Below are 20,832 nucleotides of genomic sequence, written 5' to 3'. Positions count from 1 at the left end.
TAGAGGCGTTTGATTGGCTAAGAGCGGGCCAGACTAAGAGGGGCGTCTTTTCACTGTTAGCCGCACGAAATTTGGCCAAACAGAGCAAACCATAGGCCTAGTTTGCATCAGTTTGACATGGTACAGTATATGACACCAAACAGTTGATTGTACCTGTGAAAAGAGGCTTTGTACTAGAGTTTTGTAACAACTGTTTATCAGGGGCCTCTCAACCCAAATCCTCCCTTTTCCGTGTGTGAACCAAAATCCCCTTCATCTTTACTACTCAGAACGCAACAGCCAGTTAAAAACTGCCTGCCAACACTATCAGCATTAACTGTTGGGCTACATCCTTTATCTAAAGATATTCAACTAAGACTATAAGATATGCCAGGGACGGATTTTTCTCCATGCATTCTCTCACAAATTAAAACTGGTCATAAAAACTCACTGCACAAATAAAATATTTTTCATAACGGGTGAGGTACAGTAAATGCAGTATCATTGGGATGCCCACTCCCAGAGAACAACTGACCAGTGTCACACACTGCTCGCAAAACAATTTCACCTTCACAAAACTTCTCACTCAACTGTCCCATCTCTTTCTCCATGCAAATTCAAACATGACAAATTAGAAACCCATCTTTAAAACCAGCTGAAAAACACATGGATTTAGTCAACAGACCTCCTTCCCACTCTTAAAAAACATATCATACAAGTGTATTCCTGACTTGCCACTCACAGACTTAGGATGTAGATTTTCTTGCATGTTCTACACAATCACACCTATGTACACTCTCTCACACACCTTATGCACTTCACTAAAACAAATTCTTGTATCACATCCACTTCTGCAATTAACTGCAGACATCCTAGAACTCATTCAGGCACAAAGCTAAGGAACTGTTCCCAAAGTGGAGTTGAAAATATCACAAGCAGCTTCAGATACTCCACTTAAAAACGAACCTCTTAAGTCCAAACTGGTGGCACACTGTTTACAATGACAGTTCTTTAAAATCCATTTGCTCATCAGTACAGCATCCAATTCCTCTGCTGTCACTTAGGCTACACACACTATTGTCACTTCCTTACATCACTGAATGTGTCCTTGATTATTTCTTCTGGCACACCTTCCAGTGGAGTGTTGGTCACTTTCGCTTTCAAGATCTGCAGTTGAAGAGCAGTCCCATGTTTCCTACAGAACAGGAAAATTCATCAAATAATAATAGAGGCAAAGACCGAGGTCAGTATCTGTCTCGAGCAAACAAAATGACACACCTCAAGGACTGTGGATGAACATACATCTTCAATCCTTCACCCCCCCCCCACACTGTCACCATGGAAAAAAAACATACTGGCAATGTGTATGGTCCAAAAGTTTTAAAGTGTGATGAAGACAAATCTGCAATGAAGTGGTTAACATCATCATAGACTGGAAACTTTGAGGATGTGGTCTCAAAACCAGATAAAATACAGATCTTGTTCTTCAGCCACCTGGAAATATCACATCAATATTGTATGGGGGACTCGGGATATATGGTGTGGGAATTATTCCACTGAAACTGCATGATGAGGTAGTCCCCCCCTTCCTTGCTATTCCTGTTACCTCCATCTCCCACCCCCCAGCCTCCTCCAAAGAAAAAAAAATTCTTCAGACCTGCCAGAAAACTTTAAATGAATATATAATTATTCGAGAAAATATGAGACGGCGCTTGTAAAAATAATAATAGTTCACTCCTATCACATGCACAAAAATGGCTGATCTTCAAACAATTGAAAATGAAAATATCAAACATAAGTATTGGACTCTTGCAAAATGTCAAATTACTCACTGTCAAAGAAAATTTTACTCTGAAAAACAATGCAGCCGGCTGGAGACAAGAGTGCCAAATTCTTAGGTTTCTTGAAGTTTTCAGCATGAACTATTTACCTGTTAACATTTGACAAATAACTTCAGCAATGTTAAGATTAAAAAGCATTATGAGATGAGAATGAGAACAACTCACCGTGCATTGTATCTAGCCTTTGCAAGGTTATTAAAGTGCTGCTTGTCTTTCTCGTCCAACACAGCCCTATGCATCTGGCTTGATTTCCTGCGAGCAACAGACACAGACAGATGTTTCCACAGCTTAACTAAGTCAGCCTTGAAAGGTTTCCTTTATATCGTAAGATCACAGACCAAACAATAATGGATGGCTGTTTAAAAAAAAAAAAAAAGGAATAAAAAATATATATATATATATATTAAGGAAATACAGACACTGTACAATCTGAGAAAATCGGAAGCAATCCTGAACCTCCAAGTGTTTTTCACTATTTGAGTTGCTCCCCTTCAGTTCTCCTTTGGAGTCACCTGCATATATATATATATATATATATATATATATAAGTCTTCAGCAAATATGTTCAAGATTTGTTGAATTTGTCCCTTTCTCTTGGAATGATAATTTTATTTTGTACATCCTCAAGACAAAGACTCTTAGCAATGAACGATATTTCTGAAGAACAGAGAATAGCAAGCACAGGAAAGACACGAGAGGCAACTGTGACGTCATGACACATTTTCCCCATTGAATTTCAGGCATGTTGGAATTTAATCCAAAGATCGTTAGCTTCTCATTTATCATGAAAAAGAAATTCATACAAATAACAGTCTCTTATTAATTCTATACATTTTTTTTTAACCCTTAACCCCTTGCCTGCTGAACGTTTTTGCAATGTTGTCATTCCTGTGTGCCAAGGAAAAAATAGTGGTTTCCATCTAATTAATAAATAAATTACAAAAAAATAAAAATAGTGCACTTATTCCTCAAATACAAAGATATATCCTTGAAATTCTGCATCATGGTTGCTCATACAATGTACTTTAAGTAGGTGACGGAGTTATCTTAATTCCTTTTTGTAACTCTTATTATTTAAAGTCTCAAAGAAAATTTCCATGAAATAAAGTCATTCAAAATCCTCTACATCACAATTATTTCCAGGATTTCCAGTCGAGTTTGTTTTTGTTGGGTTGATTGTGGCCATTACACCACAGTGTGGTGACAAGTAAATGGGCCACCCAGCTGTGTGTTAGCACCCAGCCAACAGATAGGTGGAGTGAGGGCCTAGAGGTAATGCGTCCGCCTAGGAGGCAAGAGAATTTGAGCACACTGCTTCGAATCACGGTACATTCGCCAATATTTTCTCCCCCTCCACTGGACCTTGAGTGGTGGTCTGAACACTAGTCATTTGGATGAGACAATAAACCGAGGTCCTGTGTGCTGCATGATGAATTTAGCGCACGTAAAAGAACCCACCGCAACAAAAGAGTTGTCCCTGGCAAAATTCTGTAGAAAAATCCACTTCCATAGGAAAAAAAAAAAAAACTGCATGCAGGAAAAAATACAAAAAAAAAAAAAAAAAAGGGTGGTGCTCTCAATGTAGCGACACCCTCTCCCTGGGGAGAGCAGTCTGAATTTCACACTGAGAAATCAGTTATGACAAAAAAGAGAAATACAAATATCATCCTTCCCTCTCTCCACCTGGTGGTGGTCGTGGTGGCAAACTGGACTGACCACCCCTCTCACCCTCCCCTTTCAAGCTACACACATGCGGAAGCGACAGTACTTGTACTGGCTACTGGTTCATGTTCACTGTTACTTTACACCTGGCGTACCACAAAGACTGACCAGTCTCAGGCACAAAACTTACATCACTGTTAGTGTTACTTTCACTCTGTGTCATGAATTATCATCATTTGCCAAATATATATATATTGTATGACTCATGGGCAGTGGAAAATTCTTAAGTCACTTAAGGTGAATGCCAGACTCGCCAAAGCCAGCGCTGCCTTTGGCAGACTCCATAAGAACGTTTGGAACAGGAGAGGCATCACCCTGGAAACGAAGCTCAAAGTATACAAGGCCATAGTTCTCACCACGCTGCTCTATGGATGTGAATCATGGACGGTATACAAACGCCACACCAAAAAGCTGAACCACTTCCACACCACCAGCCTCAGAAAACTTCTTGGCATAAAGTGGCAAGAGAAGATCCCTGACACAGAGGTGCTCACGCGTGCAAACTTGCCCAGCATCTACACCATCTTGATGCAGGCCCAGCTGCGCTGGGCAGGCCATGTAGTTCGCATGCCAGACCACCGGCTCCCCAAGAAACTGCTGTACGGCCAACTCCAACATGGCAAGCGCTCCCATGGAGGCTTCAACATCAGCCACGACACATGGAAGCTGAATGCAATGGACAGACCAAAGTGGCATTCAGCTGTCCACAAAGGCGCCAAATCCTGTGAGGCCAACAGAATCGCTGCAGCAGAGCAACACAAACAGGCCAGGAAAAGCAGTGCCAGCAAGTCCCCGACAGTTGCCACCATCCCCTGTCCACACTGCGTCAGAACTTTCCGGGCGCGGATTGGCCTGACCAGTCATCTGCGCACCCACACAGCCCAACCCACCCACCCCCAGGATGACTAGATGGTCCTCGTTGATCCCGACGGATGAAGGGATGTAAACAATCTTCAAACATTCCAAAAGAAAGGGAGAAACAAAGTAGGTTGTTTCCCTTTAACTATCAACCATGAATTACTGATGAAAATTGGACAAAAAAGTCACATTCTGTCGGCATACAACAGTGCAACAAAAGGATGCCAGTTTCACATCCCTGGGCAGGCAACAGTTAAACGGCCATTCAGGCATTGACTGCATGTTCACTGTGTCTGGGTCTCAACACTGGAAAGTGTGGCCCATTCCCAACCTTTCCCAATTAGATCAGATACCCATTCACACCCGAGTGGAGTGAGGAAAAAGGAAATTTTCTATCTAAAATTACGTTTAAATAACATACTTACCGTGACCCAACTAGTGCAGACTCCAGCAGGGGTCTGACATTCCTGTCCTGTGCAAACTACTATCCACCTATGTGGAGAAAACGAAACTACGGCCGATAACCTCCCGGAAGTAGGTAACCTCCCCTTTGTCCCGCTGGCTAGCGCCCTCTTTTGATGGCAATATGCCATCACCAGCGCAGCAAGCAGGGAGAACAGGAAGCGGGGAGGACGGGAGGGTCTTAAATTTGGGTCACGGTAAGTATGTTATTTAAACGTAATTTTAGATAGAAAATTTCCTTTTAATTACACATACTTAACCGTGACCCAACTAGTGCAGAATAGTGCGACAAGGTGGAGGGCTCGCCTGTTCTACTGTCTGTGTGCTGTGATGGTCTGTTGTGCAACTACCACAGAAGCGATGCCTCTTGCGCCATCAACCCGCAGGCGTGCGACGTCTCTCTGGTAGAAGTCGATGAGCCATCATCCCTAAAGCGATAGGTGTCCCTCAAGTAGAATTTGACGAAAGTAGAGTGTACTGTGTTGCCTAAGGACATTGGTGCGGGTAAAGAAGACAGAGGTCCACAGCTGTATTGTGGGGGAGGTCTGTGGACCACAGCTGTGCGGATGAGCGTCAATGCAAGGAGGTGCGCATGTGGTTTGACCTGATGATTCCACAACGGATGTGGGCTGATAGTGGAAGTGATTTTTGTTTGAAGGAAACTGTGGCACGAGACAGAGGTAGGTCATCATGTTGGGCTTGCCTCAGGCATGACAGCCAGATCTGTAGAGCTTCTCCATGCGAGCTGACAGGCGAGGGCACTCCCCCCCCCCCCCCCCCCCTTTTTTTTTTTGACAGCACTGGTATGTTGCCTATGCATAGAATGGCAGACATTTGGCAACAAAAGACTTGATGTCCCTGGTGTCTCTGGGACAGGGTTGTGTAACTGCCCAGGTAGGTACCATCACGAAGGGGCATACGGAAGGCTTGGTGGCTTCTCTACCTGAGTGTGGCATGTTGGAGTAACCTGCAGAAAGTTGTTGGCAGTCAATGGCTGGGTTGGATCAGGCTGTGGAAGTGCATTTCATGTGCCCACAGGTCACTGAGTCTCATTCTGTGGTGGAATTCCCAAATGGAAGAGGGTTTCCATGGGGAAAATTTTTGCTGAAGGTTCTTTAGTGAGAAAGGGGACCGGATCCATGACAGGCCTCTGGCTGTGTGTGGTGCGCACTGAGTCTGGGATGGAGCAGGGCGGGGCAGGGAGGTAAGTGGCTCAAGATGTGTTGTACTGGCTATTGACATCAAAGCACTGATCTGACATACGTTTTTAGTATGGCCAACTGCAAGGTGAGAGCTGTATTATCAGTGGTTTCTTAATTGCAAAGGGAAATCATTTGCAGTTTAGTCTTTCATGAATAACTATGTCTCTCAGACTAGAAGTCAAATTGCACTGGGACTCAGTGCTGTAGCCTTAGGCCTAAGTAGCCTTTGGGAACCGTCCCAATGATGAGTCCTAAGGCCCTCTTGATTGAGGGACCGGGGATGCAACTTGGGCAAAACACTCTCTACTATAAGTTGTATAATCGAATTCCAGCCCGAATAGACTGGACAGCAGTTGCCTCCTCTGCTGTTCTGATGGAGACTGTCGTACACGACTGATTATCATATATTGTTCCTAGGAGGACACCAATCAGCATGGGTATATCAGGAAACAGCTGCTGTGTGCTTCAGGGACGAAGGTGTTCACCATGCAGGTTATGTTGCAATGTAAGGAAGCCGGAAAGAGTTGACGGGGTCTTGTGGTGCAACCGTGTGTCTGAAAGACATGGTGCTTGCTTCCGAAGTGACAACAAAGTCATCCTGACAGGCCCTTGACCGAAGGCTGGGGCTCCATGATGGGATAGCCTGCCTATGCTAGAAATCCCTGGAAGTGTCTCATTGGAAAGACAGTGCTTGAGGAGGAATGCCCATCTGTAACCACAGCAGTGGTTGTGTGTAGAGGCCGAAAGGATCGGGCAGGGAAGACCAAGCACAGAAAGTACTTTCAAACGCCAATTGTTTGAGACATGGATGCTGGATTTGTGTTCAAGCAAGGTGATGGGGTGAACTGATGTGCTTGAATGCAGCATCTGCCATGCTGGTATGAGTGGGCAGAAAGGTACACCCCTGTGGCTAATGGACGGTTCGTTGTGCTTTGTAGGACGCATCCGTCCTCGTCAATATGCCTTTCTCCCAAATGTAGAGGAAAACAATTATGTCCCAGGCCTTCTGCTACTAGAGAGGAGTGGAAGAGATGGGCTTAGGTGATTGTCTCCTGCCCAGTGGGCAGTTTTTGGGTCCGCTAAAACTTGGAAGGCAAGATAGACACCTCTTCATGGGAAGGCTGGCTAGGATGTAGGGCCCGTGTGGAGCTTTTGTCACAATCACAGTGGTGCAAACCAAGGGTTGTTGTAGGCAAGGGGAGAAAGAAGGGATGCCTTACAAACTTGGAAGGAATGAAGGGCATGTGTCTCCAGAGTGGCACCTCTAAGTTGGACTGCCTCATCCCTCCTTGTGCATCTCCAGCCTTATGGGTGATTGTTGCAGGCAAATGAGTTGGGTTGCCTTGTCCGAGAGGGCATTCTTAGCCCTGTGGGTGTGAAGGGGGTGTGTGTGGATCCCTAAGGACCAGCCACTACATTCAGGCGTGAATGAGGCTTTTTTTTTTTCTTTTTTTTTTTTGTGAGTGCAGTCGTCCTCCAAAAGCAAGGTAGGGATGAATTTATGAAAATGAATACATACATGTGCAAAGGGAATAAAAACTTCCATCAGCTCAAGTGATGATGTCAGAAATATGCCAATGACAAGAGATCAAGACACAAGAAATAAGCGGCTGTATAAGCATACGTGTAGCGTGCACAGATATACCCAAGTAAATGGGTAAGTGTGCATAATCATCAATGGAAAGGAATCTGTCCATGCACCTACATATGAGATGTACATACGCATATGAATAAAGTGCCAGTACGTAGAGTCAGAGAGTTCTGGGCATTGTGAACAGAAGGCCGCAAATGCAAGTGTGCCTATATTGCTATGTAGGGAATTTCAATGAATAGAGATAGAAATATAATTGTACATGTTAATATGAAATTCGTCTGAACCTATCCCATAAGCACATACACATGTGTATACCGAGGGATAAGTACACATCTATAAGTTAAAGCAGAAATGTGTATGAATGTAGCAATATATCTCATATATATATATATATGTGTGTGTGTATATATATATATATATATATATATATATATATATATATACACACACACATATATATATATATATTTTTTTTTTTTTTTTTTTTTTTTTTTTTTTTTTAATATTTATATATATATTTCGTGATTGTTGCTCGTGATAATAAATCAAATGGATAGAAGGGGAAATATTGTGATGTATTTCCTGTGGCCAATAGCCTGAGAAACAGCAAGAAAAGCGCAGTTGCTATGCAAAGATGTGTAAAGTCCATGACTGGGCATGAGGACCCAATGAGAAACCGAAAGAAAACATCGTTGGTGGACAGCACGGGGGGCAGGAGTGATGTGCTGTGTTGGTGAAACTAACTACAACTTCATGCACCTAGGTTACAAATGTGGAGTTGCCTCCCTTGGCGCTGAAAATCGTCGAAAAGGAAGGTGTCTTTAGAGCACATATCCCCCTGGTGCGACGTGTCCTCGCTGTAGAGGGAGGAGTGCCATGTTGTGTGTGAGAGTCCGTGGTTCGATGCCACTGTAACCGACACAGGTGAAAACGACCGCAAGGGGAATAATTATAATGTCCCTTAGTGCCGTGGGCATCCCAACCCGAATCGGTCACCATCGGATGCGAGACGGTCGGAGCATGTGGCATGACGGCGCCATAATCCAGTGTTATGGGCGTCGTGGACGAGGGGGTGACAAGTCCGTCGGCTTGCCGTGGGATGTGCATCCCCCTGTTGCTGAACGGCGGTCCAGTCTCGCGAATAGCTCCTGCGAGAGGACCGACGTTCAGTTGTCAGTTGTTGTGTGTTGACGGATAAAGTGATAGACAAGATCGGCCCGAGCACTGCCAAGAGGCAGGCTCCAGTTATTAATACATTTAAAAATTATCTTGATATTCATTTTAAAAACTTTAAATACAAAACTCATTTACATATTTACTGATTTTTCAAGCACTGCGCACTCAATGTTGAAAAATGCATCAGACATACGTGGGGACTCTCTTTTTCTTCCCCACTTCAAGCGGGTAAAAGGCCTTGTCAGGCCTGCACGCCTTGATATTGATATAAGAGGTACTCCAACGTGGAAGTGCCAATATTAGTCTGGGTAACAGCAGAGTTAGGCAATGGGGCAGAAGAATCCAACACTGCCGAAGTTCCAATGGGGCGTGCACGTACCTGCTCTGTGGGCGAGGGGCAGTGCAGGCGCAAGGTGCGGCACCGGAAGGCAGAGTGATGCATAATTGCTGCAGCAAGTTAGCGATGAGTTGCTGATTGTTTGGTTGAGTAGCTTGCTGAGACACCATTAGTGGATGGGAAACAGCAGCACTCGGCGGTGTGGCAGATGGGGTCATCACCGCATAGTTTGGTAGGAACGTGCACACACTCGCACTGAAGGCGAGGAGCAGTGCCGGTGCAAGGGAACTAACTGCGGCGGTCACCGGCAAGGGTGCCGAAGCAGGGGTTGCCTCCCTTGGATCGGGTGATACGGACAAGGAGGGGGGTGCATGTGTATGGGCAAGCGTGTCCCCTAGTGGTCCACCTTCCTCCCTACACCAGGGGAGGGCATCCCTACGCGCCTCGGTCGCCACTGGATCCGAGACGGTCGAGGCATGCCGCGTGGGGGATCGCGTGATCCAATGTCACGGCCACCACCACGGATGCATCGCACATAGGGCCCAGTCTAACGTGCGGATCCAAAACAAGCTGCCTTTTTTTTTTCTTTTTTCTTTTTTTTTTCCAAAGGGATTGTGGCCATTCCATTGGTGCAACTGTGGGTATGGGTAAAGAGATAGAGGAGGTCGACTCGTACACTGCCGACTGGCAGGGCCGAGAAAACGTGGATCGCGTCGAGTGAGTTCATGGATCGATAAAAATGACATTAAAGGTAACACTGACCTGAGTGTGTGACCACAAACCTCTAGAAGTCACCATAGGAGGTGGCAGAGGTCTGGAGTCGACCGGAGGGAGCGGAGGAAGTGGAGAAGGCGGCGGGTTGGCGTTGTTGAGAGGGCCAGGAGTAGAGGGCCCAGAGTGTCAGCGAATCGATTGCGATCGCGCCTTAATTTTAGCACGATTCCCCAATCGAGCTACATAATTATGTGACCTGGTTGGAGACATAATTTGACAACAAACAAGAACGCCAGAGATTCAACAGACAGACAGAAAATACGAAAAAACTTAGCCGTATGAAGAGCACAGGAACAGGAGTCATGATGGCTGCCGGAAAAAGAGGGTGCTAGCCAGCGGGACAAAGGGGAGGTTACCTACTTCCGGGAGGTTATCGGCCGTAGTTTCGTTTTCTCCGCATAGGCGGATAGTAGTTTGCACAGGACAGGAATGTCAGACCCCTGCCAGAGTCTGCACTAGTTGGGTCACGGTTAAGTATGTGTAATTAAATCAATATTAAAGCACTTTTACCACTGACACAACACCATACTGAAACAAGGCCTCAAACCCTCACCACTGAACTCTCTCTCTTTTTGTCCCGTGACCCACCAGGTCGTGGGGGGGGGACACAAGGGATGCAGCGGACGTCACTCTCCCCCAGCCTGGTCTGCTCTCAGCCTCTGACACCAGCTCTGGCATCTTCAGATGAGTCCAGGTCTTGACGTCATCTGTCCAGCTTCTCCTTGGTCTTCCCCTCTTTCTTCCGCCCTCAATGGTGCCCTGCAGGATGGTCTTGCACAGGGTGTTATGGCGGGTCATGTGGCCAAACCACGTCAGCTTCCTCCTTTTGATGGTGGCCAGGAGGGGTTCTTGATGTGCGGCGAAGGCTTCGACTTTGCTCCGGACATAGTCGTTGGTCTTGTGTTCCACCCATGAGATGCGGAGCAGCTTTCGGTAACATCTCAAATGCTTGGATCCTCTTCTCAAGCTCGGCTGACAGTGTCCAGCTTTCACATCCATACAGGAGAATGGCGAGCACTAAGGATCTGTTCAGTTTGAGTTTGATGGCAAGGGAAATGCTCCTGCTCCTCCAGATCTTGTCCATGGCACCCCCATTTCAGATAAACTGATGTTAAAAACCAAACTTTCCTCAGTGATGTTTCAGGTACACCAGATTTAAAACCACAATTCTTAATCTTATCTGCTACACATGAAACCATGTATAAATGTACAGGAAAGGTAACAAAATCTGATGAGGATTCAGTAAGATAAATGCATTTTTAAAGATTAAAATTGAAGTTGTTCAGTAAATCTCTTACTACCAAAAAAGACATTCCATGAAAAGGAAATGAAACCCGACACACAATCACAAAGTTGGACAATTTACAACACACAAACAGCATGTCAAAGCACTGTGCAGACTCACTTCAATGCAGCATACTGCAGCAAGGACCCAAACAGAATGAGGGCAAAGCACCCCAGCAGAATGTATCTGTTGGACACCCGTTGAATGGTGGTGAACCCATAGTAGGGCTTTCCTTCGTACTCTTTGTCTTTGGTCTTGTCACGCATGTGCCACAACGTTTCATCCCAGAACCGCTGGTATTCTGCATCATACCTGAGACAAAAAGAACAGACCATCCATGAAATAAAGGGACTCAACAACAAATGCATTTTGATGCAAAGAATGAATATATACATTTGAATACAAAGAATGGAAAAAAAATACTAACAACAGGAGCCAATGTCTCCTTTATAAAAGATACTGCAAGCGCTGAATTGTGAAATTCCAAGCAAGTGCTTCACTACAGATGGATCTGACCCTAATGACACACAAACATTTATCAATGCCTGACATTTCAGTGACACTGGAAACTTTACAGCTGACATGGTGAAGTGGTTGACACTGCAGACAGACGACTGCAAGGATGCAGGCTATAATCCCATCAGAGGCAGGTGGGGAGTTTTTTGCCCTGGCCAGCTGCTACCCAGAGATGAGTGTGCTATGTGCTTAAATGGGAAGACAGGGAATTTCCTGACCCACACTGCAGATGTCTGTACTCCTCAGGACAAGAAACATTAAAGGAAGTATAAAGTAGTCTTGTCACACAGTCTGAACCTAAATGGACCCCTACAGCAGCAGCAGCAGCATCTTAACTCATCATTACATCAGGAAAAAGTCCCAAATTCTGTGGCCTTTCAAGCTCTACTCTCATGGCACGTGTTTCTGTCAAAGTCTTTGGCATCTTTAGATACATAGAGGACAGTTATAAGGATAGGTGTGGTTGTGTTATGGGGGCAATGCCACTGAAATGGTGCGGACAATGGGACAGTAAATAATTAATTTTTAAAAAAGAGACAAAAATAGAAACTATACATCAAAATAACTAGCTGTAGAAATGGTCAGTGTATGCTTTTCTATGGTGCCATCTTAAAGATTTATCTATTCATCTTTGTTACTTACTGCCCACCCATCTACACCGGTTGAAAAACTGAATAATGATCCCATGAAACCTGGAAAAAAAAAGCACAATCAAATGCCATCAATCCACAACATCAGGATCAACCTTTTTTGAGAGATATTAACATATTAACATATTAACACTTAACATAAACTTCATCCACAATTTCAAATGCTGACACCTTCCAACCTTTCTGTATCTCTGGGAAAATAAACACATAATTCTTCTTCTTTTTTTTTAACACATAATTTTTCTTCTTTTTTTTTTTTAACAGACACTCACATACACACTCATCAATGTTCTCACGGTATCAAGGCCTGACCAGCGCGTTGGGTTCATGCAAAGGTCAGGCATCTGCATTTTTTTTTTTAACCATCCCCCCCCCCCTTTTTTTTTTTTCAACAGATGTGGTGCATCATACATGGATCAGTACACATGCTCTGACACCTCCTTGAAACTGAGTGAGTGAGAAACAAGACAGCAGCCTGCTGAAGAAGTGACTCTCCAAAGACGCTAGAGATGGACTGGCCACCTACTCTGCAAGCCTGCTTCCAGCACTACAAGGCAAACCCTCAGCTGGAACCTGCGAGAGAACAGGAGAAGAGGATGTCCAAGAAATATGTGGTGCCAAGACCTGGAGGCAGATATGAAGAAGACAGGCTGCACCTGGGAACAGCTGGAGTGACTGGCATAGGACAGGAACAACGTCTCAGGCACGGAAACTAGCACACATGAGATGAAGACTATGATTGAAACTGAAACTCACTGTTTGTTATATTGGTTCCTGGGCGACGGGCGCAATAGCCGAGTGGTTAAAGCGTTGGACTTTCAATCTGAGGGTCCCGGGTTCGAATTACGGTGACGGCGCCTGGTGGGTAAAGGGTGGAGATTTTTACGATCTCCCAGGTCAACATATGTGCAGACCTGCTAGTGCCTGAACCCCCTTCATGTGTATATGCAAGCAGAAGATCAAATACGCACGTTAAAGATCCTGTAATCCATGTCAGCGTTCGGTGGGTTATGGAAACAAGAAACATACCCAGCATGCACACCCCTGAAAACGGAGTATGGCTGCCTACATGGCGGGGTAAAAACGGTCATATACGTAAAAGCCCACTCGTGTGCATACGAGTGAACGCAGAAGTAGAAGAAGAAGAAGGCTCCTGGGCAGTTTCAGTTTCAGTTTCAGTAGCTCAAGGAGGCGTCACTGCGTTCGGACAAAGCCATATACGCTACACCACATCTACCAAGCCAAGCAGATGCCTGACCAGCAGCGTAACCCAACGCGCTTAGTTTGGGCCCTTCGGAGGACTGAAACTGAAACTCACTGTTTGTTGTACTGGTTCCCAAGACACTCAGAGGACTGAAAATGAAACACACTGTTTGTTATACTGGTTCCTGGGCCACTCTGAGGACTGAAACTGAAACTCACTGTTTGTTATACTGGTTCCCGGGCCACTCTGAGGACTGAAATTGAAACTCACTGTTTGTTATACTGGTTCCCGGGCCACTCAGAGGACCCATAGCCATGTGAAGAGGAGGCATTGCGAGCCTGGTGCTGCATCTGCAGGCGGACAGCCAGGTTCATGTCATACTCTCTCCTGGCCACGGGTTTGCTCAGCACCATGTACGCTTCGTTCAGCTTCACAAACTTCTCGTGTTCTGGGGGTCTTTCCGGTTCACATCTGGATGCAACTGAAATGACAACAACACCATAAAGATTTTTTTAAAATTCTATTATCACTAAAAGGATCATAGTGTGTGTTAAAAAGAAAATTATGTGTGTTATCTGTGCATTCATGATGCTACCTGTGCATTTTTGATGTTATCAGTGCATTCTTGATGTTATCTGTTTATTAAAAAATAATATATCTATGTGTATGTGTATATATCTATATGGTATGTGTGCAAGTGGTGTGTGTGTGTGTGTGTGTGTGTGTGTGTGTGTGTGTGCGCGCGTGTGAGTGAACTATTGAGTGTTCCTCTGGATGCATGCATGAATGTGTGAGCACATGTTCGTGTGTGTGCATGTAAGCATGAGCATGTGCTCCATACAGAGAAACAGTTGCAACAAAAGTGAAAAGCATCATCAATTTCAACTTTTCTTTCCTTAAATAAAATCTATTTAAAAAAAAAAAAAATTGAGCCGCATCCTGAAATTTTGGAATGGACCCTGGAGAGTTCACGCCTACATGACTTATAGAGGCGTGTCACATGATTTGTACTCTTCAAGTTGATTGGCTTTGCAAATTTTGCAAACAACAATGGCAATCAAGAAAGGCAGAATGTGCAAGCAGCAGGCTGTGGGTTGTTTTTTTTAGTTTTTGCTTCATATTTTAGTTTTCTTATTGCGCATATGATGGCTCTTCATTGTACAATGCTTGTTAGTAGAAATGCAGTTTATCAACTGAAGAAATGGAGGACAGCAAACTGTGAAATCCATGACGTTTTGCACAGAACTCCAGAGTGCTTGCTCGATATACCTTTAAGAAATCGTCTGTAAAAACAGTAAAAAATAAAGAGTGAACAGATATTATCCAGATGTGGAAGATGAAATGACTTTTAGTTGCCTGTTTAGGGGTGAAACACTCATAACAGATTCACATATTACATCATACATCCACAATCTGTAAGTTTCACCTGGTGCGAACTTTGGGGAGAAAAGTGTGCTTATCATGCACCAGCTGCAGTCAAAACGTCATATCCTGTTGACTGATGAGACAATGAAAGCAGCCAGGTATGATCAAATGCAAAGCGGAAATCATTCTTGTGTTCCGATGACAAAAAACACAAAAAATATCTATCTGATGACATGTTCATCAAAGGGACCCTCCACTGCCTTTTCCCCCATGTGTAAAAACAAATTCAATGCTTCTGGGGTTCACAAATGTGGGGACTGAAGAGACAAAGTGTTAAGGTCGAACATGTTTGCTTCTTTTGTCGAAGTCGATCACCTTTGGCATTGCTGGCATTTGGAATGAAAGTTAGATGCGCATGTGCAAGATCCAAGATAGCCATGAACTCTCCACAGGTGTATCATCAGAAATTATTTTAGTTTGCTTTTGTAGTGAACTTTTTTTTCCTACAGCTGATCCATTCTTTCAGTGGCAATACCCACATGTTGCTCATCTGATTCTGATGCATAAGACAAACCCCACCTCATTCTGCCAGACACCCACAGGAAACTATCAATCTTAGATCACTATAAGATTCAACACACTAAAAGAGACCCAGCACTGGTGAGTAGTCACGTTTGGGACTAACTGTTCTGACTCAAAATACACAGGACAGCGCTTACTAAGCTCCCAACTGATAATTATCACATAATTGCAGAGGTGGAGTGAGTGAACATGTCTCACGGAGTGGAGACCACCATCCCTATCCCTTCAATGAATGTCTGACAAATCTGCCAACGTTGTAAACTTTGACACAAAATCACCACATGGGTGAAAGTGGAGGAAAAATTATACTAGAAGTCACCATGACAACATGATCACAGAATTAAGAGTACTCTTTATATGTTGGATGAGGATGAAGATGATGACACTGTTCAATGGAGTTCCATTTAGTTAACAGACTGTATGACAAAGCTGAACTGAATGTTTCATTTCATACTGCATCCCAACATCAAATGGGGCTGCAAAATACTTACACCTGCAATGCTGGACTGGAATTTAGTGTCACACTAACAAAGACACGTCAAGAAAGTGGATGACATTCAACTCTTCCATTTAGTCTGTAACCTTTTGATCCCACAAAACCACTCAGCTCTGGGTAGGAGCCAAACAGAGGGCCAAAAAATTGCAAATTCAAACGTCTCCATTAAGGTCCAAACCTAATCTTCCCTTCATCAATTCACAACGCTAACCATTTTGCCATAGCAGCTGTTATAGCCAGTTAAATCAATACTGAATTATAATTTCCAATAACTGAAAATCATGCTCTTTCGAGTCAACTAGCCAAACCAGGAAGAACACAGCATGCTTCTCATGTTCACACCTTTGCAGTATAGAACAGAATAGAATATGTCTTTATTACCAAGTGTACCGGTGTCACAAGGAATATTGGGGGGGGGGGGGGGGGGGGGATAGTACATAACAACGTACGAACACAAATCGAAAATAATACACTAACACAGATACAGTAGAAATTAGAATACATACAAGTGCAAATCAATATAAAAACTTGTGCATACTCACACATGCACTCACTGCATACACACACACACACACACATACGCGCCCCCGCGCGCGCACACACACACACACACACACACACAAACACTCACACACTGTGTCCATACTTTACCTTTTTAGATTTTGTGAGGAAAGCAGATCTGACCTCAGCTTGGGATGCTGACTTTCCAATTCCCAAGGTGTCGTAATGGCTCTGTGAAGAGGCATATCTGTATGAACAGAATCTGCATACTGCAGTTTTCCTTGGTAAGAAAGCATTTTAAAAAAATACTTCTTTCTACTTAAAAACCTTCTATTATTCTTAATAGTTATGGCCTCTGTCCGTCTCGCAAGACAATGAACTGTGCCAACTGATGTCTGCACTATGAAGATTGATGTTTGCACTGTGAAGACTGAATGATATTAGCAATGGCTGAACAGTTCAATCCTGTAGCAGCAGTCTCTGTCGCAGACCTCACATTGGAAAGTTGAGGGAGCTCAACCGACATCAATATATGCCTTCCACTCCTACCATTTCTTGGCCAGCTTAAGATCTGCATATATCCATATATACTGATGCTCTTTGTAGCTATCTTTCACAAACTGGTTTCACACAGTCCTCAGTGATGCTTTTGCCTCGTTTGTAATCAGTTTTTTAAATTTGTAGACATTGCTTACAATATGATCATACTGGCATGGAATTTGGACTGCTCACTTTATTCTTTCTCTTTTTCATAATCCCTCAAAACCACTCACAGCCAATCACACAAACAGTTGGCATAGCACAAAGAAGTGTATAGATACACACCAACATAAACAATTAAAGAATTCCCTTGAGCTGCCTCACCTCAAACCAACAGCCACCAGACAGGACTGGCACTGGGGACACAGCAGTCGACCAGAGACCAGGGCCTGAGCCAACACAGCATTCAGCATTCTGCTCACTGATGCTCTGACAGTGTTCCCCTCCAATGCTGATGTTTGTCTCTCTGACTTTTTTTTTTTATCTGCCTCAAGGAGCATCCATTCTGACAGGAAGTAAAAAGGAAACCTGTTACCGGTACTACAAATACAATGCTTAAATTTGCAACACAATGGCTCTAGCTTAGGAGCAGCAAGGAGGATATAATTCAACAATTACACCAATACTTCATCACAATATTTCTATTAACAGCAGACATTAACTTAGTGATCATTCTTCTATTCCTAGCAAGCAAAATGGACCATATTATGATAAACAGAAGGGCTGCCATCCTATTTCTGAAATACAGTAGTAAAGCAGGGGAAAATAAGTGCAAGTAACAACTCTTCCATCATTACAAAAAAAGACTCCTCAAAGATATATATAAAGAGCAATAAAATAAATAGATAAAATGAATAAGACAAATGATAAGGGAGTAGCCCCTTAGTATTTATCCTCTCCACCTCCTTCCTCCTCAACCGCCTTATATAATGAACACATTATTCAGCACTTTTCTCAAGGAGAGCTAGAAGTAAAAGTAATTTACATGTACATAGAATACAGAATACTTTATTATCTCAATGAGAAATTCATGTGTGATGCATTCTACGTAAACAATACACGAAAATCACAGTCACTCAAAGTAAACACATAAAAGACCAAAAAATGCTGAAATGCTAATTTGATAAGGATCTTTTGTACAATTATCACTATCACACACATGTAATGATTACACACTTTCACAGTCATTCATCATAAATACATAAGGAACATACAATGCATAGATACAAAGTTAATACTAATCAGTCTCATACAGTAATCACAAATCAACCAGTGAGATAAGCACTGTAAGAGAAATTATGAAAATATCATACCATAGTTAAAACAATGACATACATGATTAAAAAAAAACAGTTGTTATTCAACAGTATTTAAAATCCATCCACAATTATATAATTCACGTAACCTTGCATGCATACCCACGCACATGCACACAAACACACACACACACACGCACACACACAACCCCCCCCCCCTCCCCCCACCCCCTCCTTGCTACCACACACACACACACACACATGCACGCGTACACATAAATATAGATCTCCCAACATACATGCACACACTCAAGTGCACACACACACAAACTTTCAATGGCACGAAAACAGCTGAATAACACACTTATAATCATTTGATACTTTTTTTTTTTTTTTTTTTTTTTTTAACTTTCCAACAGGAAAATGCGATTTGAACCATTTACAGATGAAATATCATCTTATCAATAATTTTTGTTCGTTACCCATTTTTCTGTTGTGATAACTGCAAAATGGGCCATTTTTTAATGCATTTATCTACAGATTATGAATACTGATGGAGCTAAAGAAAATAAAAAAAATAAGCTAAAAGCATTTATCATAAATAAATAATTTATCAAATTTTATTTGTAGTACAAGTAGTTTCAATTTCATGCTCTCTGAAATGTAGCATATCTTGCGATTTGTAAAAATATGCTTTTGGAAAATTCAAGAAGCTATATCTCAACTTCTAAGGATGCAGCCTTGAAACTTTGCACTTTTTTTTCTCATCAATATTTATGTGCCTGAAAACATAGTAAGAGCACCAACTCCTCAGATCTTCAAAAAGCTATTAACATCCAACAGTGAACTTGCCAAGCTGTGCACACCCCCCACCCATCGTGATAATGCCATAATCTTGGCGACAGCGATGTACTCAACAGATATAGATACAGATGTGCCTGTAAAGTTCTGTTCCTGTCGGATCACATCAAATTTAAAAATTAGTGGTCCTACCTACTACATTATCCATACACAACATGGACATATTGCTTTTGTTGTTTTCTTCCAATTGTGCCTTAAAATATATAGAGGATTTAGACTTTTAATAAGTCTAAACTGTATTCAACCAGTTTAAATTTTTGCTTCTAATTCTAACTTTGTGTGAACAGCACAGAAGAATGACCCTGTCATATTCCTTCTGCACATGACTATGGGCTGATTATTTGTGAGGGCAGTAAATATATTCTATGTGCAGATAGTTCACACATAAATGGTGATACGTTTTCATTAGCTGGAAAGGACTACTACATTATGTGTTTGTGATCATGACTACAACAACACAAAAGAATATTTCTGAAATTTTAGTCTTGCTGGGAGTGTTGGGAAACTTTATATCAAAACTCAATGTTGTCATCTTCCATAAATCAGTTAGGTTATACATTGTTTCTGATACTTCAAGTTGAGGACTTCATGTGCAGTTCGTTGGCCTTTTTAAGTTGTCGAAGTTCAGTGACCAATGACACTCGAACGGGCTGTAGACAGCTGGCCTGATAGTGATACTGTCGTTCACCATTACAGCGACTCCCGTCAGCCGTAGTTTCCGAGCTCGCATTCCTGTGACTACCGGAATATATACCGACATCATCTTCCCATATAGTTTACCTTCACATACTCACGTTAAATCAAACGAAACGAACTGCTCACATCTGCACCAAGGTTGTGTAATGATGATGGCAAGAAAGGTCAGGGTTGTTTTGTAACGATTGTTATCGCCCTTGTCACGGGGTCACTTCCGGAAGGTTTCTCTGAAACAATATGACACTTTGACCCATCAAACCAACGCTGTGGTTTCATTTGAGGAATGACACTCACAGCACTTATTCTGCACGCGTTTATCTTTCAGATGACGCGTTATGAGTGTATAGAACGATTTCGCGGATTTGCGAATCAAATGATGAACTTCAGTTGAAAAAACGTTCAACTGCGTAGTTAAACGTGCGGGACCCACTTGTACATGCGCAAAACTCAATACATGGACGGTTTGCCGTGCACATTCAGATACGCTTAAAATGTAAACACACCAATACATGCGCACACACGACGCACTGGCACGCACCAGTGACGTACGTAGGCCTGAAGGTGGGGGCCTCGCCGATTTATTAATAACTGAAAAGGGCAGATTTGCATGTTCAATCGCAACAGCATTATGGTTGAAACAGCTGCCAATGACAAGAAATCCTGATCGCAGCTACATCTAGCAGTAGGTAAGTTGGAGCTTGGATATCTCACGAACATGGCGGTATCTCACTGAGATAAACTCGCCTATTCAGTGAAGATTTCATAAGGTCCCTTCCACACGGCCTGACAGCAATGGGTTTATAAAACACTGCCGTGCCGGGAAGCATGTGGATGAATATGGAATGAAACAAAGGCTGACGTCTTGCAGTTAATGACGAGTCAGGAATATCTCATGCCCACCCGGCGAACCCTTCCTCAAGTTCTCAGCACTGACA

At 43.2% G+C, this 20,832-nt stretch overlaps 1 protein-coding gene across 1 annotated transcript; it reads right to left on the bottom strand.

Moving 5' to 3' along the window:
- Positions 1-117: 117 nt before the first annotated feature.
- LOC143280906 (dnaJ homolog subfamily C member 4-like) lies at positions 118-20,206 on the bottom strand. The gene is given in 8 exon segments (XM_076585684.1): positions 118-1,174; positions 1,986-2,072; positions 11,351-11,542; positions 13,871-14,048; positions 14,051-14,081; positions 16,695-16,791; positions 17,409-17,589; positions 19,996-20,206. Coding segments are annotated over 7 exon segments (876 nt in total). The 5' UTR covers positions 17,585-17,589; positions 19,996-20,206; the 3' UTR covers positions 118-1,059.
- Between the last annotated feature and the right edge of the window lie 626 nt (positions 20,207-20,832).

Source organism: Babylonia areolata, chromosome 4 (genome assembly GCF_041734735.1).
Source record: "Babylonia areolata isolate BAREFJ2019XMU chromosome 4, ASM4173473v1, whole genome shotgun sequence".
Classification (NCBI taxonomy): Eukaryota; Metazoa; Mollusca; class Gastropoda; order Neogastropoda; family Buccinidae; genus Babylonia; species Babylonia areolata.
The sequence above is the reverse complement of the archived record's forward strand: the minus strand, read 5'-3'. Positions and strand labels throughout refer to the sequence as shown.